Raw genomic sequence first — 23,357 nt, 5'->3', positions numbered from 1 at the left:
TCATTACAATATACTAAAATCTTTACTTCGACACTTGAAGGAGTTTGATCAGAGAGGTTCAAATTACCAGGTTTCTGAGCAGAAATAAATGAGGCGAGAAATAAAAACCTTAATGATAGAAAAAGACCTAATTAAGGAAAATATGATTAATACATCATGAACCTGCTCAAATCGATGGATGATTCAAACGAATTAACCAATTTTGTATGGATTGTATTACAATTAACATCAAATAAAAATTTGATAGTGAAAAATATGACCCTAGTTTGAAAGAACGAACCTGGTAACTAGGGATTGAAGAAGAAGATGTAGCGATGAGGATGAATTCGAAGAAGATGCAAAGATTGATGGATTACAAAGAGCAAAGCGGCGTGCAGGAGAAGAATTAGAGATTTAGGTTTTGAGAACAATTATATATGATCCAAATAATGTAGGTCGGTGTGTTTGAAACCCCAAAATCCGACCCTAAGAATTACGGATCCCGCGTCCAATGTCAATTTGTATAGGGAATTGAGATGGATCCCCCCCCCCAAAAAAAAAAAACACTCTCTACTCCACCATAAGATGCCACATAAGCAAAATTGCTCCACCATCACATGCCACATGGCCCAAATCATCTCATTTATTAATATATATATATATATATATATAATAAATGTGTTAAATTTTGCTAATGTGTCAAGCTATGAGGGGCTTTTTGGCGGGAAAACTTCTTGGGTCAAGATATGGGACGCGAAGCATGATTTGAGCTACCCGACCCAATGTTTTCGGATCCTATTTAAACATCACGCTCCTTCACTTCTTCAATGTTCTCAAACCCTACACCCACATTTTCTCCTTCACGATTCTTCCTTCTGCTTCAAGCCAAACCTTCAAACCCTAATCCACCATGAACACACCAAAACACACCTGCTTAAAACTCCAAATCCCTCAACATCCCCAACCAATCTTCATCAAAGGCACCTGGTTTTCTTCTCACTTCAGTCTCCTCCTTCTCCTTCGTGTCTGATAAAGGTACGTATATCTCTATCCTTAATTTCATCAAATTCATTATCACGTGTTCATATTCTCATACTTATATTTGTTATTTGTGTAGTTTAATATATGCAAATCTGACATCTGGATGCTACAAGAAGCTCGGAATCCATGGGGACTAAAAGCTGTAAGCGCTCGATTGATTCTCTGAATCTCAATTTATGTGTACCTCTTATTGTGTTCGATTACGGTTCCTATTTAAGAAACATAATTATTTGTTCGATTGTATTTAGCATCCTAGGGTTTAATAATTTTTCAATATATATTGGTCCGACGAAGAAGGTGATTTTCATGTACGTGAATCTCTTGGAACCTTAATTGTCGAGAGTATTTAATCGATTACATCGTTTTTACTGTTTAATTTCAGCTCTGATTAGGCATAACAAGCCAGGGATTGCAGCATTTCGTCTTGCAAATGGATTTTGTGAAATGGCTGAAAGTGTGGTGTTCTTCAGTAAGGTATTATTATTATTCCATTTTGGGTTTTGATTGCACTCTTTTTTTTTGTTAGCATAAATATTTTGTTTTTTAGTAGGGTTTTCCAAGGTTGGATTTTTACCCAAAATGGTGGGTTTATAAGGACCGGGCTGCACGTACCCTTTAGATTAATTTTGTTTCGCTTCTAGCTTCCACCTGATTGGGTACCGTATGTATGTTTCTAATTGTAACATTATATTTTGAGATCCCGGAGAAGGTAATCCAGCTGATAGGTTTTTGACAACGCTAAAAGAGAATCTTAAACTTTGGTGGTGTCCGTTGGTGTTAATTTGTGTTGTTAGTTGCAGCCATGAATGTAGAGCGAGAAAGAAGTAGAGAGATAATTGATTTAAATGAAGAAGATACCAGCCACACTTATATTTGTTTTTTAAATAAAGTTTTTGATTATGACTGTTGCTTCAAAATGTCATGTCAGCATTGTTATAATTTAGTTAACAGGTATTGTTGTATACAACACTAAAAATGCATTTGTAAATGGTATTTAATTTATGATTTTTTTTGTTTAAAGCGCCCTTTATGGGTGTTATGGAGTTCCAATGGTATGTATTTAAAGTTTCTATAAGTAAGTATATGTGTTAGGTATGTATCTCAAGACATTTATATCCAATAATTCATATCTGTATATTTTGACTTGAAAGCTTTTATTTGTGATTTGCAGGCCCTATGTTTCTACTTTCTACTGCTCTATTGTTCACGTGCTTGGACCACCTTATGAGAAATATGATAGGTAAACAACTAATTTCTGCAATTTTATGGTTCGGACTTTTGCTTAATTTGGTTGTGCCATGTAAATGTCAAAATGGATCTTTACGACTTTGCATTAATAAGTTAAAAAATTGCAAATGTAAATCATCATGTAAATTTTCTTGGACTTTGCATTTTTTTAAAAAGAATGCAAATGTAAATCATCATGATTATTAAAATTCTATTTGTATGTGTTTTTTCACAATTATTTTCTCTAAAATAATGGAAGCTTTGACAATACTTCAATTGAGATGGATACACAATTACTGATTGGTTTTCTTTGTCTATTTGAGATTTCATCTATCAGAGAGGTATCTATGCTGCTTCTTGATGTGGACTTTTGATTGTTAATGGAGGTTGATGATGAGGATTCTGAAGACCATTCACTTATGGAACTTGCAGGTGATATGCTTGAAGAAAGGTTTAAATTAACAGGTAGCGGTTTGTTCTACGTCTTGCTTATACTGTTATTATTATATTCTCCATTGGTATTAGTATCTTTGAACTTGTGTTATTGCTGCTTTGGGTAGGTCATCGGAGTAGGGCTATAAATGAGAAACAATACTGTGACAGCCACCTAGCACCTTTCTACAGAATCGAGCTTATGACGAGGTATCTACATACATGAGTGTTTCACCTTCTGAAAATTTTTGATTTATTGTTTGGAAATGTTTTGGTGTTTTAAAACTTTGTTAATAACAACACTTGACATTTTATTTCGTTTGTAGTAGCGAGGATGATCACTATATAAGTGGTGGTTCAAGTATACATCTGTCATGTTAAATGGCCGCAGATTAATTTGTGGTAACATCATGACTCATGCTTTTACAACAAGGTATTTTTTAGTCCACTAAGTAAAAATTCAACACCGTAATCAAGTTTTTGTATTAGAAATATAATGTGACTTTAAATTATAAAACAATTGCTTTATGTATGTTATATACTTTTACTTCAAAGTCTAAAATTTGCTTATAAAAAGAAGCCTAGGGTAGCAAGGTATCTGTATTAAAGATGTTTTTCAAGAAGTGTCGGCTTAGTTGAACTTCAACTCATTATTGATTCATTTATCACTCTTAGTTAGTTGACACTTAATCACTAATGCCAAGGTTTTTTTTTTTTTTTTTTTTTTTTTTTGTATATTTAGTTAGCTGGGATGACACTCATGAATCTTAGGATGCAATGTAGATGTTTTATATAGTGTTATTTTGATTAATAAGATATTAGAAGTTTCAAAAAAAACATTTTTTGTTCATTACTTTTTTACAAGGTAATTTAAAATTAAGCTCAAAAGAACTTGCTACAACTAATAAAAGAAAGGGGGATCATCACCATCATTAAGCAGCCAATTCTTAACACCAAATTTAAGATTAGATTATCATATTTTTTTGATTTTTTTTATTAAATGTGAGAGCATCTTCTTGAGCCCCTATGTTACAACAATCTATGTGACCTGAGTGAAACAAATACCTTTTTAATGTTAATGAAGTCTGGTTATTTTTTTCTTTTAAAAACGTATGATGGTGATAAAAACACAATTCTAGAGGTTCAATGGAATCTTCATTTTTGTTATTTCGTTTTTTAATTTGATTGAACTCAGATCAGTTCTTATATATTTTTATTATGCTAAGGTGAAAAAAATGACAGGGTAGGTTGTTTCAGAAGCCAAAGTGGAGAAGCCAAAGTGGAGCATTTCTGGTATGGATTGAGTTAGTTTTTCATAATATCTGTAGGATCGGTTTTGACACCGTACGATTGCGTAACGAACGTGTAACGTGCGGAATCCGTACACGAACGTGACCGAACACACAAGAACGTACTATAACCGTGATTCAATTGATTATGACGAATACAAAGTGCCGAGAATCACGTGAGAGAACTTTCTCTCTCTAGACTTTCTCTCTCTAAGATTAGCTCTCTAATTCCCAAATGAGCAAAAAAGTCTTAAACTCTACCACTAACTCCTCTATTTATTGGCCAAGGGATATAATGAGAAATCTCATTATTTACAAAATTGCCACCTTGCCTTTACTACATATTACAATGTAAGCACTAGATTTAAACAGTTTCAGCTACGACTCGTATTGACGGAGGCGATAGACATATACTGCACTAATAGACTCCCCCTTGGATATTGCCGCAGTCAATCTCGTAGTGTCTTGTCTTTCTCTTTCTCGAACAGAACCCCCGTGGATCTGTCTTTAGCTTCAGTTGCTCCCCCTCTCGGTAGTCTCTTTCTTCAGGCTCTCCCTTTCGTCCAGCTTCCGTGCTTTTAGGATCGACGCCTGGTTTTCCGGATACAAGCTCCTTAATTACCTGGTTCCTTGAATGCACGCTCCCCCTTGCATTGAGCTTTTCTTCAGACTCCCCCTTAAACTCAGCTGTCGGGATCGTAGTCTGGCTTTCACATGTTCACAAGTTTAGGATCAATTCCTGGCTCTATTCTGCATCTGCTCAGGATTTGAAACCTGTGTAACCTGTACATCCTCTACCTCAATATAAGTTTCACAAATTTATAACATTTAGATTTAAGAAACTCTCCGGTAGAAATCATTCATTCATCAATCTGTATAGTTACATCAAGTTCAAATGAATGACCCTGATTAACTAAGCACACAATCTTTCAAAACATTTGTATATAACATTCAAAGTTTTCAACATATTCTCCCAAACCTCAAGTTCATCAAATTTAGCACTTAGAATTTTGAAAATTAGTTCTTCAACATCAGTTGTCAAAAAAAAGATGAAATAAAATCTTTTTTGAATTTTCAAAATTTTATGCTAAAACACACTAAAATCTTTTTAGATTTTTGTTTTTAATGAAATGCAGTAAAGAAATATATACAGACAATATTTTTGTGAGTTCGTGTAAGAGGATCATATCAGTTTACGAGACAAATCACTAACACCGTTAAGCTTTAATCATTTTAAGTTCTAAACGATTCACATAGATTGACGATATAGTTGTCCTCTTAAACTCAATCTAAAAACTTTCGAAATGCTAACCGATACGTTTAAGGTATATTAATTTTGCACTAAATTCTTATGAACCCCACGATCTCAGCATATCCCCTCATCATGCAATACACTGACTCAAGTAATGCCTTTAAACTTTCATCAACTGTGATATGTGCGAAAATAAAGCAGAATGTTTAAACATTCATAATCATGTCGATTTTTCGATACGCAGAGAAAGTCCAATTTTTAAACAAAATAAGAAAACAAGTTGTTTAGGCTTTAACCACCAGGTCGATACTCCCGTATACGCAGAGGTGATCCAAAGCTTAAACGAAACACCAAAGAAAATAAAGCAGAACGTTTAGGCAATAACATCCAGTTCGATACTCACGTATACGCAGAGGATGTCCAATGCTTAAACAAAATAAAGAAATAAAACAAGTTTAAATCTTTACAAAATAAAATGCACAATCACAGCGACTTTTTCAGCAAGTTGTGAAAGTTCACAAACAAACTGGTTTTTATGCTCTTTAGCATTCAGCGATTACTGAGTAGGTACACAATCACGAAGAACAAAACTAAGTACTATGCTTTCAACCATGTTTCCCACTAGAACTAGGCTTTTTCATTTAGTTTGTATCGTTATCGCAAATCTACTAGTCTAGCTGACCATATCGTCACATCCTTAGTGAGACCGTTTATCACATTTGACATTACATTTCTTTAGCATGCTGTGATAATCCACTGATGTACTATCATTTCCTCTTTTCACAACAAAACTCATTTTTGCTTTTTCAATGTTTTTGACATTTTCAAATTTTCTAATTTTTGAAATTTTTTCTCCCCCTAAAATCAAAATATGTTTCAATTTTGATTTTCTGGGAAAATTTGAAAACAAACTATACAAGAAACGTAACAAACTGATATCAAATCGCTTCAATTCGCCATTCACTTGGTATAAACAATCAGAACTCCCCCTGACAACAAACTATTTTCCCATTATGATTTCAAAACACTTAAGTTTGTTTTATCAAAATGGTTTTTCTGGAAAATAAGTTTTGTTTGTCTTTTCACAAACTTGGGGTTCTTTCATCACATTGTTTTCCTTTAACCACTTGTCGAAAAGATAAATCAAGTATAACTTAATGTCCTTGATTAGTCTTTTGTAATTCGAAATATCACAGTTACCAACCTGTGAATTTCTCAAGAAAGATGCCGATTCCTGTTCCACACTTACCAACCTGGGAACTCCAGCAAGTCATGTTTTTCATTTAAACAGATTCACCCAAGCCTGACCAGCCTTGGGTGATTTTGACAAGTCAGATTCATCACTCTTTACCTCAATTTGTGGCTCTTCTGACTTTTTCGAGTCAGATTAATTGCCAGATCGTAGCTCATCTAAGTTTGACGAGTTAGAATCCTTGCCAGAACGTGGCTGTTTTGACTTTGACAAGTCAAATTCATTGCCAAAAGATGGCTCTTTTGTTTTCTCAGAAACAAATTCATCGCCATTTTTTATTGGAACCCAATCTCTACAATGTTTAATCTTTCCAAATTTGTCAACTTGTGAGGTACATGATTTTTCACAATCTTTGTTATACTTAAACACTTTGATAAATGCTTTGTCTGAAAAATTAAATTTCTTTGATTTTTCGTTGGTTTGATTAGTTAATTTTTCTTTCTTTATCACCCCTTTTGTCCTCAGATTTGCATATGATGAATTCGTTTTGCTTGCCTTTGCAGTTGAGGAAAGCAATTCATCAGAACTTTTTCTCGGATTACCAGTTGTGTCCGAGGACAAAATCTTTTCAAGATACTGCCTTACTTTCTTTCTTTTCTTTCTCAATTTGTCTTTCTGCCCTTGTGAAAGTTTCACTTTCTGTTTTTTCTGTTTCTTTTCTTTGATCTCATTGGGCAATCTCTTGCAATATGGCCTCTGATTTGGCATTCTCGTTTCAAATCTTTGACTTTGGCAGTTAATAGAAATGTGTCCTCTAACACCACAAGCGTAGCACATCCTGTTAACATACCATTCACCATCATCATACCAAACGCTCAGATCATAGCATTGTTTGGCCTTGTGGTATTCAACTCTTCTCTTGAAAACTGGATTTGGCATTTGAGCACTGTGGTTAGTCCTGCACCACTTATTACCAACTTTTTGTGAGTTTTTATTTTCAAATTTTTGTGGTTTTTCATAATGATTGGATAACTGATCTGATGAGCTTTTATTTTCATTTTTAAAATTTTTCAAATTTTTAACTTTTTGTTTCTGTTCTACAACCTTCTTAACAGGTTTTTGCTTTGAGCATTCACCTATTTCAATAGATTGCAAAACAGTATTTTTAAAATTTTCATTTAATTCCAAAAATATTTTTATTTTCTCCTCTTTTTCTTTTTCATCATCAGATTTATAATCATAATCTTCAATTTTGACTTTGTCAAAATTTGTGACATTGTCACTTATTGGATTTGAATTGATCGGTTTTGGACAAGGATGATTCAAAAACTCTGATGAGGTCACAAAACCTTTCAATTTCTTTTCAAGCTCATCGTTTTTATTTCTTGCACTCTCAGCTTCATTTTCAAGCTGAGAAATTTTCTCAGGATGAGACTTGATTGTCTTTTCATTTTCAACTTTATTTTTCTCTAAAACAGAATTTTCATTTTCTAAAACTTTTATTCGATTTTCAAAAACCTTTTCTCTTTCTTTTGAAACTTTATTTTCTAATTTTGCCCAAAACACTTCTTCATGTTCTAAAGTGTTTAGCTTATTCTCAAAATCTTTTTCAATTCCAACTTTTCATTTTCTAAAATTGTTATTTTATTTTGAAACACTTTTTCATTTTCTTTAAGATTTTTGTTTTCTAATGTCAAACTCTCAACATCCTTCAAGAGTTTGACATTTTCTACTCTTGATTGAACACATTTTGAGCAGTTCTTATCAATCTTTTCAACGTCAGCTTCCCCCTCAATCTTGGAAACTGGAGTTTCTTTAACCTGATTCTTCTTTACTTGAACCTCCTTTTCATCTTTGACTTCTGAATACACTGGTTCAGTGAGGTTTCATTTGTTGATGTACTTTGTTCTTTATCTTAACCGTTCTGTGATAATTCAGTTGACTCATCTTGCTTTGATTTTTCTGGGTGAGCACAAACAACCTGTTTTATCTCAGATTCAACACTTTCTTCTACATTTGCTACCTTTTGATTTTTCTTTTTCGCAGCAAGTTTATTCTTGAGTTTGTCAATTTGTTCTGCAAAAGATTCATCATTACACTCTTCATCAGATGAATATGAATGATCAAAAACTGGAGCTCTTTCTGAAACAGCTTCTGAAACTTTTTCATATTTTTCAGAACTAAGTTCTAAATTCTTTTCAGTTTTTTCTATAACTTTTTCTGGATCCTTCTTTATTGAAACTGTTTTGTTTGAAATTGAAAAGTTACTTTTGTTAGAAAAATAACATTTGTTAAAATATCATCTTCAAAGGAACTTTCAAATTCATCATCACTATCCATGTTTTGGTAACAGATTTCAAACAAGATTACTTTCAAACGAAATTATCCTGCTCAAACGAAATCACCTTGAATTACCTGCAAACAAACAAACACACAATCAGTTTAAACGAACTGAATATGTGAAAATGTATGTTGATGAAATCAATCTAAGACTCGTTGTCGATGATTCGCGAACTCGTTTCAATGTTGTTCAATCACTGAATGAATGGGCTTGATCGTAACGAAATAGATTCAATTGGGCTGCAATGTTAGTGGATCTGGTTGTTTTAATTCTTGGTGTATGAGCCCGACAAAAACTGTTGTACTATTAAATGTGATTGGGCCAATATTATTGAACAATTAATGACCAAACAATTTTGATTAGGCCTCAAAAATAACTAGTCCGACAACATCAATAATCACATGCACATGAGCTGCTGAGACACTTATAATTATTGTTTCACATGTAAATAATCTCCCTCATGACAAACTAATACACAATTAATGTTGACCAACTTTTGTGATCACCACTCAAATCCCATTGGACCACTCGAATTGAATACCATTTTCAATGTTTAGTAATGACCGACACTTATATCTATCAACTCAATTTTCAAAACACATGGGCCACATATCTTTACACTTGTAAATGGACAATTAAAAACAACTAGTCGGCAACTTTAAAGCATATCACAATTTCATTGGACCTCACTTTTACTGACTGTTACTCGATTGGACCAAACTTTTTATATCAAAACAATTATCAACTTGCCGACAACATCAATTATATCTTCAATTTGATAGGACCGCTATTTTGTATTCAATCGAAGCAACATAGAGTCTGTCAATTCAATTAATGTGTTCTCGTGATGTTAAAATGTAATTGGCCACTTAATAGGAATCAATATGTTCCCACGGTGATAGCTTTCAAACGGAATACAACTCAAAGCGAAATCAGACAATAATGTTCAAGCGGAAACAACTTTTGAAGCGGAATCTGATTCCGTTTGAAATAACAATGCAGATTCAAGCGGAATTAGTGAACTTTCAAGCGGAATCAGTGATTTTGGAGCGGAATATAATTTCGCTTGAACATAGACAATTTCAAGCGGAATAAGGTGTATTTCAAGCGAAATAAGGCACTTTCAAGCAGAATATGCTTTTTCATGCGGAATCAAGTTGAACTTTCAAGCGGAATCAGGCTGTTTACACGAGATCGGACCTAAAAACTCAGATTTCTCCTAAACGGCTAGGAATTAGGAGCTGAAACTTGGTAGGGTTATAGATCAGGTGTTTTCGCAAAACATATTAAAAAATCATGAATTTTTTACCGTAAAAACCCGTTCAATTTGACGATTTTCAGTGAAAAAGTGATAAAAATGAAAAAGATGAAGAAATAGATGAAATTCGGATCTGAAATCAATGAAATCTGCTAGGAATCTATGTGTTTGATCAGTGCAATCGAGCTCCTGCTCTTATACCACTTGTAGGATCGGTTTTGACACCGTACGATTGCGTAACGAACGTGTAACGTGCGGAATCCGTACACGAACGTGACCGAACACACAAGAACGTACTATAACCGTGATTCAATTGATTATGACGAGTACAAAGTGCCGAGAATCACGTGAGGGAACATTCTCTCTATAGACTTTCTCTCTCTAAGATTCGCTCTCTAATTCCCAAATGAGCAAAAGTCTTAAACTCTACCACTAACTCCTCTATTTATAGGCCAAGGGATATAATGAGAAATCTCATTATTTACAAAATTGCCACCTTGCCTTTACTACATACTACAATGTAAGCACTAGATTTAAACAGTTTCAGCTACGACTCGCATTGACGGAGGCAATAGACATATACTGCACTAACAATATCAACCTTCATTTTAGATTTCTATATTTTGCTTTAATTCCATTTACCCTACATGTCTGATGCAACTACCCGCAAAGGTTTTTATGTGTATGATGATAAACGCAAAGCGAGTCTTGATACCGAAATAAAGAAGTAAATCGATAAAGCAAGGTAAATTCCTGGCATCCCAGTTGATCCTAATAGGGATGAGCATGTTACCCGTTCGATACCGAAAAGAAGGGAAAATTGGTACCGGTATCGGTACCATTTATCGGGGAAAATGGGTACTGGTACCACATATACCTGGTACGGTTCGGTATCGGTACCCGGTACCAAATGCTCATCCCTAAATTCTAAGGTATTTACTATTCATTCACGTCACTAATTTCTAAACAGTTATAAATATCTCCAAACGATGCAACGATATGGAAACTCGAGTAATTAGTTTGTGACAACCAATGTCTTCACACGATATGATGAGTAAAGTTCAGAATCCTACATTTTTGAAGAGTGTGAAAGAAAGTGTATAAGTTTATAACTAATTAGGTTTGATTTTGTTTCAGCTGGGGAAATTACCAGATAAAGACATAATAGAAATGGTGTTTTTTCCTGTTGTGAATGAGGCGTTTAGAGTATATGCAGGGGTATTACAGTAAAAACATCCGATTTGGATATCGATGGTGTTATGGGAATGGAATTTCCACCTTACAGATTCTTTTTCATCTTTTGATCAAAACTTTTTTTTTTAATTTTAATTTTAGTTTTGAATATCAACATGTGTTTTGTACAGGGGAGTGATTATGTTAAGGGGAGATTTGGTTGGATCTAAGTACATTCATAGGAGGTTGAATGAGTGGTGAATGATGTACGGGGTTCTTCAAGCCGTGCAACTATTTGGCTCAGAGAGTTGCACATGGGGCTCCTTTGGTTAGAATTTCTTTAATCATTTTTTTGATATATATTTAGAAATTTATGATTATTATAAATATGATTTGATGGGGTTTCTAAAATGGTTTAATGAGTATGCTTCTCTTTAAATAACTCATTACCCTTAATTTATGGGAACTCTAAGATGGTTTAATGAGCATGTTGTTGTCTTTGCACATGATTTAATAGCCTGCCTTCCCACGTTTGTGTTGTGATAACTGGCATTTTCTGGTAATTTTTGTACAACTAATCAGTTATTTATATTAAGCAACTATGTGTTTGGAAATGCTAATACTGCATGCTTACGTCGTATACATCTAGAAATATCCTGAAATTTATTTAACTGGTGCATGCCATTTTTAACCGGTAATTATTAATCATTAATAATTAATATAAAGTTTATTTGAATATTTTAGTGTTATTAGTATATATGTTATATACGAATTTGTAAATTAAGATCAAAGGGATTTATGTTAAATTATCATACGCTTATAATTAATGTAATTTAAATTTTCCAACCCGGGACGTAGAGCAACTAGAGGACCTAGAAGTGCTCCACCCGATTTGCTACTGTTGAGTGAGGTACTACTCACAAGATTGCTTTTTGAGTGAAGAAGTGTCCGTTTGCTTCAAAAGTCATATAATATTTTATTTTATCAAAGTTATTTAAATAATATACATTAATAACCTATTTGTTAGACCCTCGAGATGTTTCTAATAAAACAATTCTGGGTATAACTTGGTTTTTAATAGGCATCGAAATAATATACTTTCCGGTTGTAAAGAAAAGGTAACCAAAAACAGGATGGTTTAACCGGGGTTGCCAAATCGTTGCTTATGATTTTCTAAATTGCTTCATTTAAAAAAAAAACAGATTGAGAGGGGTCAAATAATAAATCTATCTAATACTGAGAGAGGAACATGTTAAACGCGTTGACAATCCCCCAATGTCTATTTTTAATGAGGCATATTGCGTGCTAAATTGTTATTTTCACTGTATACCAATGTTGCGTGCTAAATTGTTATTCGAATATGTCGACATTTATTCACTGTATACCAATGTTAATATAGATTTCTCTTTACAATTATTGTTTTTTAGATTGTGATCATGCTTATCGGTTGCTTTTGTGTATAATACCGTTTTCTATAATAGGTGCTTGATGTCAACCAGATGAATGGCCTTACAACTGATCCACAAATGCTTGATGTCGCTTCAAATAACGTCAGAAGGGAGGCATCCACCATCTCCCATAATGTCAGTGAAACAAGTTATTTCTTCTCTTTATTTAGTTGATTATTTTGAATGGGTTATTGTGCTTAAGGCTCTTATATGTACTTCATGTTGTTTTGTTATCAAATTTGGTTCAGTAACCAACAATCCATAGCCTATCTGTTTGTTTAAATTAGATCGGACATGCTTCGATGAACTTCATGTTGTTTTGTTGGATTAGATATGAAAAAACTTCTTTACTTGCAAAAAAAACCCATTTTAATAATTTCCGGTTATCGCCTCATTCCTCTCAACATGAACCCTAATTTCACACATCATTCTCCCCTCTTTACATCTTTAAAAAGATATTAAATTTGTATTTACCATATATTTCATATGTTTATTTGAGTCTTTATGGACGATTTGTATTAATTGGGGAAAAGTCTCTTAAGTTCTAATTTATTAATTCTTATCCTCGAACAAATCCCCTTTTGTCGTTGCTAAACTGACATGTACCTTAAAGATTATTTGCTCATGTCATTAAAAAGGCAATATGTATTCTTAAGTAAATTCGGGGCAAGTATCATGTGTTTTTAATTATCACGCTATGAGTCCGAGACACTTCTATGCTTATAGAATGCTCGAAAACAAAGTATGCACTTTGTCATTAACTTATCTAATACGTCACATTATTTAAGTTTATTTTAATTATACAGTTGTGAGTATATAGGATTAATATTGAATTAGTGAATATATATCCTCACAAATTTTATAAAAAAACCCTTTTAATAAAATTAATAAAATATTAATATCCTTAAAATAGACTGACCCGTGGGTACCACGGGGTATAACCTAGTCTATATATATATATATATATATATATACACACATAGATATTTATGCATTTACTTCAAATAGGTTTATATCTACTCAACGGTATTGGCACGCTACATAACATATATAAAATTTCATAAGGTAAAACTTATCTGGTACACTAACCTTGGTGTGTCAATGTAAACAATATCTTTCGAAAAGGAAAAGAACTCCCTTACGTCTCGCTCAGAAGCCCCGTAGCAAAAAATCGCTCACTTTATCGGTCTTAATATGCACAAAAAAAAAAACAAATAACAGATCACATACGCGTCTTAAAATACTACACATATTATGTTTTATCAGACCAAACTTCTACAGCTTTCACCTACATCCTGAAATTTAGGGCATGTTTGGCTAAGCTTTTTGAAAACAGCTTATTGACTTATTGGTTTTTTGAAATGTGAGGATGGAGTGACTTTTTGGAAAAGTCACTTTTCCCCCTCACATACACCCTCATTGTCAAACACCATTTTAGAGCTTATGACTTTTCGAAAAGTTAATAAGTTGTTTCAAAAAGCTAGCCAAACATGCCCTTAATACATTAAACTTGTGTTACTTAAATATATTAATTAACATCATGTAATATCCGCGATAATAAACATGTACCCTTCTGATAAACACATGAACCGTGATTTTGAACATTCTACAAATCAGATCAATGATAACTGTCCGTAATCACTTGCACAATAGTATCGGAAGAAGCCGGATCAATCAAATCATCCACAACTCAACTTTGTAGATCAATGTTTCAGAATGATATAAGGAATGTTTCAGAATGATATAAGGAATTAAAGCTCAAATCAATAATAAAAATAAGTGATAATAACAAAGAACACACGATTAATACTTTCCAGACATTGCAAGTACTCGAAAACTGGAAATTTGTATTTGCGACCGAAATGTGACTGGAAGGTATAGAAATTAACGATGAGCTTCGTCCAAATAGAGACCTGGAAATCTGTAATCTTGCAACACATATCAAAGGAAAAAAGCTGAGAGAAGGCAGTATTATTGATCTACAGACAGACAACAACACAACAGAGCGAACCCATAAAACACACAGTCTCGTCCCGTCGGTTAACCACGTTATCTGGAGATAGAGATCAGAAGCAGCAGGAGAAGAGAGAGGTAGAGTGGCTGAAGCGGTGGGGGTTGTGAAGATGATCTTCACTGGATTACATCACTCGATGATAAAAAAAAGTGTGCCCCTGATTGTTTCTAAACAACAAAACTTATTATAAAATTCCTCAAGCACATATGCTTTTTAAGAAAGCAATATCAAAAACCATAAAAGCAATACACAGTTCTAATAAACCAGTCACGATTCATGCAACAAAAGGAACAAATCGGCTAACTGCCACCTGAACTTCATCCGGTTTACTCTCTATGGTATGTCTGTGGTGGGGTTAAAAAGGAACAAATGGGGAACCTGCGTCACCAACAGGTACGGTGGCTAACCGCCACCTTACTCTCTCTTTTTCTCTATGGTATGTTTGTGACACTACTAGAAAAAACACCTTTGTTGACATGCATTGTGTGTCATTAAAGGGTCTTTATGACACGCAAATGCGAGTCGTTGATTGAGGAGTCATAAAATTAACATGACATGCATTTGTGTGTCATGTTTTTATGACACACATTTAATAACACGCATTCATGACACACATTTAATGACACGCATTCATGACATGCATTCAATGACACACATTCATGACACTCATTTTATGACACTTTTTAATGACACACGTTCATGACAAGCATTTATGACACATACGTATGACATTCATTTACGCGTGTCATGCTTTTAATTGTATAATTTTTTTTTATAAAATTACAAATTTGCCCTCGATACATGTATAATAACAAAAACAATAAATGTTTTTCATAAAATAAATACACACCTATATATACCAAAATAATCCATTACATAATCATTTGTTAAGTATACTACAAATATTTTAACGTTAACAAAAAAAGAATTGTTTGTCAATACATTATCAACACCTAAAATACGATTTATAACTTAAAAATAGAGTTAACCGCATAAGTCAACCAATCTTCCCGAATGCCATCCATATCCGCAGCCGAGTATTCCTCTACTCCTTTCCCAACCTGAGACAACAATTAAATAAAATAAATCTTAAAAATCAGAATTTAATCCTAAAATATGAATTTAAGCATTTGTTTGGATATATAAGTACATATTTCTCTAATATACAGACTAAAATATGCCTAAACCTACATTATCATTGTCAAGTATTTCAACTCCTTCGTAAGCTATCTCCTTCATGAACTTCATCACATAGTAGCCACATTCAGTACATCCTGGCTGACGTGGACACTACACAATTAAAATATCAAGAAATGTGAAACCATTGCGATTTAAGTTTAAACTAAAAGGTTTCAATATTTACAATATCATTACAACCACAATTTAAATAAGGGATTTAGTGCTTACCCTAGCGTTAATCCAGATGAGTTTAACCCTTATGTTGGCACCACTTTGTGAAGCATACACGGCCATTGCCCTATAAAAAATCAAAATTATATCAGAAGCAGACCCTTTGTCTATTTTTCCTACAAACCGCCAACAAAGTTGAGCAAAAGAGACACCATACATGTGATGAAAGGAAAGAAACAAAACATGAAACTTAACCTTGACATGTGTGCTAGGATACACAGAAGTGCGAAGTGTGTCCTGTGTATCATCTGCAAGTTTTCTTCTCGGATGCTAAGAACAAAAGCAGCTTGGTTTGATGTAGATGCAGTTAATGTTATCATATACCCAGCATCCCATCGTTTATGCATACCTTCACTTGGATACAACAAGTCAAGTTCCACAACCCAGGATCACATTAATACAAAATCAAACAAATTGCTCATGTAAATAACAAAAGAAATGTTTTGACCTGGTCAGAGAATCCAGCGCCACGGGACATAACAATTGCCCATTTGGTTCTCGCAGTTGCCATAATAGTGATATGGAACCTTTCTCTCCATTTATTATTTATTCACTAAAAAGAAAATGATTCGCTGACTTTGTAACACTGCTGAATGAATTGGGTACCTACATTTTAGACCAAAAAACTAGAAGATGAGAGAGCGAGCAGGCAAGCACTCAGCTTTACAAGATATGATTGTCCTTACCCTTAACCAAAGAACTCTCGTTGTTCGCACATGCTATCACGCCAATATAGCAGGATTTCTCCCACTGTTGCATAATCTAATCCTTTAATATACAACAAAATGCTTAGTAGTCTGAAATAAATCATTCAACAAACCCAACCCTAAAACATTAAGAACCTTGTTGAGAAATGAGGGAGAGAGTTGGTAAACTTGAGAGGTGATACCAGTGCAAGAATCCATTATAAGAGCCCATAGGTTTGAGCAAGGAGCCACACTGTTGATGAGCAACCCATCTTCGTTTCCTTTGTGAATATGTTGAGCAAGTCTCTGATCTACCACATCACAGTGATATCTACAGCAACACATTTACATGTAAGTTTATATAACATATGATAAAAAACAACTTTTATATGTGATGTCCAAATTTAGCAGTACGGGTTGGAACATAGCAAAAAAGCATTTTTTATAAGTGATGTCTAAATACGACAAAAAAAATATATTATTACAATATTAATCTAATTTTTGAAATGAAGCGACTTAGAAGGTCATAAGGGTGGAAGGAGTGCTCAAGCACTCCCCATTTTCACTACCCAATAATCTCATGCCATGTCAACTCCCCCCTTCACTCCCCATTTTACACTCAATCACTAGCAATGCTCAAACACATGGAGAGTGGTAAACAATTTAAAAAAAAAATTGTGATTGGTTGAAAAAGGGTGGAGCTCCTGTGGCGCTATACATGGATGAGGTGAAGGGATGGCGCCCTCTATACCCTCCGGCCTTATAATTAAGAACTGCTTAAAATATGTTTATTATTAAAAATGCCTCTATATACGTAAGCATTCTCTTTTCACTAATTTTATTGTTATCTTAACGTATGAAGTTTTTTATTCAAGTTTTTTATCCATGGGCTTACTGCAACCTTTATAATTATTTCCTTGTAAAGTTTTCATTCATGACATCATGAAAAAGACCTAGCGTTCCTGTGGTGGATCATAAAAGCTGAACTTTAGAATAAGATTGAAAACTAATTTTATCTCAATAAACTTTAATAACAAAACAATTAGTGGTGCAAACCAGGAGAGCTACTCGAGCCCTTCTCGAAAAAAAAAAGAACAATTGATACTGGCAAAATTGATCATAAAACTTGTTTTATATATAGATTTATTTCAATATATGTCTAGCTACAAATACCTATTCCCAACCGATCCAGGTATACTCTCCCATCAGAATACAATACAACGACCGACCCACCTCCGTCAATACGAATTTCTGCAGCGAATTTAACGACGGTTAACAAATTTAATCAACTCTTATATAAACTAGGATGCAAGAAGCACATGTGTAAATTAAAATCTGAACTACAACAACACATAATCAGCTAGAAAGTCTTCTTAACTTGTTAACTTCTTAACTCACGTTGACTAATTTATTAGCGTTAAATGAAACTTTATTGAACTCACCTTACCAAGATCCAATGAGAATTGAGACAGAAGTTTTTGGGATATAAGACCTGAGGATGGTGCATGCTGGAGTAGAAAGAGCATTCTACAAAAAAGGGAAATCATAATTCATAAGACTCCACTGTATTTCTATAATCAGGGTTGGGAAAAGCACCTCAGTTTGGTATATGATAAATGGCATATACATAGTCCCTTGGGAGATATTATTTCTAGAAGAACGAAACGCGCCCAATAATCTAATCAAATAAGAATATATATTAACAGATAGCAAGAAATACCTGACTTAATCTGTAATTTAGGGAGTTGCTTGAACAGAAGACCAGAAAGCGTTAAGAGGAGCTGTTGATGAAGTCTGTAATTGGGCAGTGACGTAAAGAGACTGCAATCAAACACAAGACAAAAGAAAGCGAAGGACTGTAATCAAACAAGAGACAAAAGAAGCTCAAGAGCTGAATTTAAGGCTAATCAGATTCGAACAAGGGACTTATGAATTTAGGGTTTCCGTTTGCACACGTGCTTCACAAGATAAGTAGCTTTTAACCAACAACCTTCACCAAACATGTTATAAGCTCAAACAAAGTTTAAGAGTATACATGTAATTCAGTATTGTCATATATATACATTCGTATCATCTTCAAAGTTTATCCAAACCCAGCTTAAGGCCTCTCGGTCTCTCCAGGACCTAAATATATATCAGGAGAGAGTAACACAAAAGAGGGCAAGTAAAATACAGCGGGAAGGTGATATGACCTTTCATAGTTGTGGGCTTCAGATTTGGCTCTTGCAACAATCTGTCTCCCATCTTAAGCTAATCTAGCTACACCTTGTATTATGTAACATAAATTAAAACATTTTCAGTAGCATATGTTCAGCAAATTATAAAACCCTGACAAAAACAACTAAATGAAGAACAAATGTAAATACTTTTAGTTGGCTATTGGTAGTACTTCAAACACCTACATGATATTTAGCTGACCATACTGACATTATCACACCTTGAATTGCATAATTAGTCATGAAAAACACATAATAAACCTTTGAAATAGACAATTACAGAAACAATAGAACAAACGAAGAGATCATTCAAACTTACCATCTAGAATGGCGATGCACCTAATAAAATTCTACAATTAGATCCAGGCAACATCATCTTGAACGCAATCTGCTTCTCTATTCCCTAAAATCCACAAATCATTCAAAATCATTCAACACTAACAATAAATCCATTAAATTTAGAAGTTGTAATCAACATAGAAAACCTACAATAACTCCGCTGATGGTGTCGTTGTTGTCAATGGCTTTAGTGGTGTAATCAATTTGAAAATCCCTACCATCCGACAAAAAAAGTTGCATCTGGTAGATTGTACCCTGTTCCTATGCTACCCGTCGTCTTCTAGGGCGAAACTGGTAACTAATTTGTAAGTCGATTGGGGTAAGGAGTAAAGAAAGGGGGCAATGTAGAAGTTAGGGTTACTTTAGGGGGAATGAAATTTGAGCGAATGGAACTTTTAGGAGGGAATAAAATTTTGGGGCGGGACATTTTATTTTGGCACTCACACTTTCATTCAAAATTTTTTATATATAATTTAACAAAACCCCCACATCTCATCTAGGTTATTTTTTATCTCCAGTCTCTAAAATTTAACAAACTAGTTGATTTTCCGTCCACGCGTTGCGGCGAGGACCTAATGTCTGTAAAACGCGTGTCGGCAACGGCAAGCAGACACCGAAAATCAAAACATAAATAACAATGACGTGGTAACGATAGGGACTTTGTCCCCAAAGAAACGATTTTAAATAAACTAATATATAATAATAGGACCCAACACGTCCTACATGTTGGAAATTCAGTTGTTTTCAGTTTAGTTATTACGGTGCTAAGATGTTAAAATATGGATGGGCTCGTTGCCGGTAACGACACCAAGAGTACCGATCTGGAAAATCATCGAAATTAGATACATGCACCGAAAATGTTCCGTACGATAGGATATGGTATGGTATGGTATGGTATTTGAAGTTAAAAATCAGTAAATACAGGACAAATACATACATGCTAGCTAGATTAATAAACAAAATAGATAAACAAATCAAGGGACCACATGTGATACTCATAAATGACTCAAAATTCGGCATAAAGAGACCACGCATAGGATCATATTCAACAAAATCGAACATACATTCAACTTTAGCTACTTTAGGGTTCATAAACCATTCAAAATATGTACACAAACATATAAATAAGAGGTAGATAACATAACCTGCAAACCTCCTCAAACTTCACCAACATGTTCAAAAGAAGCTCCAACACACATCGAGAACCTAAATTCATGACACAATAAGAAGTTTTATAAAAAAATTAGCACTATGTTTAAGTATCTAAGGAAAAAAAACTAGGGTTTTTACCAACCACGTATGCGGGCGATTTAGAGAAGAAAACGATTTGAAGAAGTGTTCGCTCTGGGCTCACGATGCAACGGTGGGATTTTTGGAGTTTTTGGCTCTATGAAGGTTAAAGGGATTTTGTTTTGGACGGTGACTTTAAGCGGGTTCCTACTTTTAGTTTTGGCGGGCCCGTTTAAATTATTTAGCTTTCTTTAATGCTTTTTTGGCGAATTTGTTACTAGGTGGAAAAAACCAAGTTTTTTTTGGACGAATTCCTAGGTAGCCCAAAAATATATTGTTTTTGTGCGGTTGCTTTTTCAATTTGTGTGATTCTTTGGTTTTAAGATGGGCACAAAAGTATTTTGGGCGGGTTTAGGTTCTAGACGCTGAAAATTACTTTTTCCCGTGCTCAAAAAAATCTTTTTTCTACTAGTATGAATAAGTTTACCTTTTCTTTTAAGACCATTCAGAACTATCCGTGTAGACTTTGCGATCATCAAAGTCATAATCCCAAACTCCTTCGAGCTAAATTTCTTCCATTCCTTATGTTTATATAATGTTTTTTTTTATGACGCTAAAAAGATGACACACATAAACAGTTTCATCAATTTATTAAATTTTGTACAACCATTACATTTTTTCTTAACACGCATTTAAACGTTATAAAATAAGCGTGTGTCATTAATCGCGTGTTAAGATAGATCTTGTTTTTTTATGACACTAAAAGGATGACAAACAAAAAAGTGTGTCATAAACATATTGAATTTTGTAAAACCATGACATTTTTTTCTTGACAGACACTTTTGAATGTCATAAAATGAGCGTGTGTCATTATTTGCGCGTCAAGATAAATCTTGTTTTTTTATGACACTAAAAACATGACACACAAAAATGAATATCATAGATTTATTAAATTTTGTAAACCATGACATTTTTTTCTTGACATATGCTTTTGAATGTCATAAAATATGCGTGTGTCATTGTTCGCGTGTCAAGAGGAGTGTATTTTCTAGTAGTGATGGTCTGGCCCAAAAAAATGATGTGACGGTGCTATGTGTCTGGCCCAAAAACAAAGAAAGTAACGAGAATGCCAAATACATCACAATACCAAAAGCATAGCTATATGTCCAATACCAGAAGCGAATTTATAGGAAAAAATTGCAGAGTGCACTGTTCCCAGCCTTCTATTAATGATAACTAGAAGATTAACCAGCGCGTTGCGCCGTGGCCAACGAAATTGACATGTTGTTGATCAGATTCACATTTATAATGTGGTAAAAATGTTTTTGTGGGTTAAGTCTGTATTAATGTATAAATAACCTATCCTATTAAGCTCCCCGCGTTGCGGCGGGGGCGTAAAACCGTGACAAATAGCACCAATGCCGCACTATAGCCCAGGACCACCAACATTGAAGTTGTGGCGTCTCAACGTGGAAACATTAGACCGACATATTAAAATAGAAAAAAATAACTAACTCGATTTAGCACTCGCACGTTGTGACGAACTTATTAAATGGGAAAAAATAGACGAAACCACACACGTACGTTGCCTCATGTTAACTCGCAAAATTTAGAACGAAGCGTATAACAAAACGTAAAATTCGTTGAACCACACACACACATTGTGCCATGTTAAGTCGCAAAATTTATATCTAAAAGTAAAACAAAAAATTTTGCAAAAGATGAAAAACATAGGGGATCAAAGTTGAAAGTAAAAAGGTTGTGAGATTAAATTGGACAAACTAAAAACTTTTGGATTAAAACTATAAAATCAAGTAGTTTTGTGTTAAAGTAAAACATCATTTTTTTTTTTGAAAAAGCCCTCAAAACATAGGGTACAACACCTCAATGCCTCAACTTTTTGTAAATTTATATTATATAAATGACATCGGAAAGTCTTATGTAAATATATTTTACCTATCTCCTTTAAATAAGATATCTTTTTTAAGTTTAATAAATATATTGTTGAATTGATTTTTTTCACCATGTAAATTTTGAGTTAATACTATTGTTTTGTTTTTAATTACATCTTAAGTGAACACTATTCATCAAGAGTTCAAATTAGTATGTATAATATGTATAATAATGATAATGATAATTATTAATATATTGATAATGATAATTTTTTAAGACCATTTTTGTCACACCCCAACCGATGGCGGAAACATCGGGATGAGACGAAGTGTGTAGATTTCTCAAAACGTCATAACACTATGTGACAATAATTAATTTAAATTCAAATTTCATTTCAAAACTAAATGTCATACATAATTCAAAAAGGATATAACAACTTTGTTTCATAACATAACATAACAAACAAAATGATAGATTAATCAGCTAGGTGTGTATCTAGTCCACCCTAAACTTGTTTCATGAATCATCCATACTTCAATAATCAACCTGCAACATGTATTAAAATAGAGTTTCAATGCAAAAGCAAAGAGCGAGTATACAAGTTTGTTTACATAGCATAATAGAATAAAAACTCATATCCAACATGAACATAACAAATAGTTTCAACGTGCTAGTTTACGCAGTCCAAGTGATAGCCCAAGTTTCCCAATGCGTTTAAAGTACCTAACCCAAAGTTTAACGGGAGGTTGATATGTCTCCTCCTAACAATACCCCAAAGACTAACGGGGAGGTGCATTACTCCTATAGCGCTACTATTGTTAAGGCGGAACTACACACAAGAATTAAACGTTCACATTGCACAAAAAGTCTCAAGATTCACAAGTTTCATGTTTCATGTTTAAATGGATAGAGTAAGTTTCAAATAAGTTTCAAGTGT

General features: G+C 33.8%; 1 protein-coding gene and 1 long non-coding RNA gene across 23 annotated transcripts; one reads left to right on the top strand and one right to left on the bottom strand.

The window, feature by feature from the left end:
* Positions 1-798: 798 nt before the first annotated feature.
* On the top strand, positions 799-12,883 carry LOC110910075. Of its 8 annotated transcripts, none has more exons than XR_002575828.2 (10): positions 799-1,014; positions 1,097-1,162; positions 1,403-1,494; positions 2,192-2,260; positions 2,585-2,712; positions 2,808-2,889; positions 3,009-3,112; positions 3,922-3,972; positions 11,149-11,512; positions 12,666-12,883. It is a non-coding gene; the product is annotated as an uncharacterized LOC110910075 (long non-coding RNA). The 8 variants fall into 8 exon arrangements; XR_002575827.2 differs by having other exon boundaries at positions 3,006-3,112; positions 3,927-3,972; XR_002575823.2 differs by having other exon boundaries at positions 3,006-3,112.
* Positions 12,884-15,529: 2,646 nt separating this feature from the next.
* LOC110910074 lies at positions 15,530-19,716 on the bottom strand. 15 transcript variants are annotated; one of them, XR_004890557.1, is made up of 13 exons: positions 19,448-19,716; positions 19,278-19,361; positions 18,662-19,007; positions 18,463-18,563; positions 18,185-18,269; positions 17,916-17,993; positions 16,946-17,073; positions 16,743-16,824; positions 16,505-16,662; positions 16,252-16,405; positions 16,054-16,123; positions 15,838-15,936; positions 15,530-15,707 (listed from the first exon to the last, which is right to left on the bottom strand). XR_004890557.1 is itself a non-coding variant. In XM_022154792.2 (4 exons), the coding sequence occupies exons 1-4, from the start codon at positions 16,401-16,403 to the stop codon at positions 15,612-15,614; spliced, it is 417 nt and encodes a 138-aa protein (XP_022010484.1). In that variant the 5' UTR covers positions 16,404-16,498; the 3' UTR covers positions 15,530-15,611. The 15 variants fall into 15 exon arrangements, 1 of the variants encoding a protein (XP_022010484.1); XR_004890559.1 differs by having other exon boundaries at positions 18,463-18,700; positions 18,778-19,007; XR_004890560.1 differs by having other exon boundaries at positions 18,778-19,007.
* Positions 19,717-23,357: the final 3,641 nt, after the last annotated feature.

The sequence above is a fragment of the Helianthus annuus genome, chromosome 4 (genome assembly GCF_002127325.2).
Source record: "Helianthus annuus cultivar XRQ/B chromosome 4, HanXRQr2.0-SUNRISE, whole genome shotgun sequence".
Taxonomy (NCBI): Eukaryota; Viridiplantae; Streptophyta; class Magnoliopsida; order Asterales; family Asteraceae; genus Helianthus; species Helianthus annuus.
Note: the sequence above shows the minus strand (reverse complement) of the source record. Positions and strands in the feature narration are given on the sequence as shown.

Excerpts from the sequence above, each read along its gene's own strand:
- LOC110910074 (XM_022154792.2), bottom strand. The coding sequence starts at position 16,403 with ATGCATAAACGATGGGATGCTGGGTATATGATAACATTAACTGCATCT. Across the intron at positions 16,124-16,251 it reads ATCCTAGCACACATGTCAAG|GGCAATGGCCGTGTATGCTT; the intron begins GTTAAGTTTCAT and ends GATTTTTTATAG. Across the intron at positions 15,937-16,053 it reads TCATCTGGATTAACGCTAGG|TGTCCACGTCAGCCAGGATG; the intron begins GTAAGCACTAAA and ends TTAATTGTGTAG.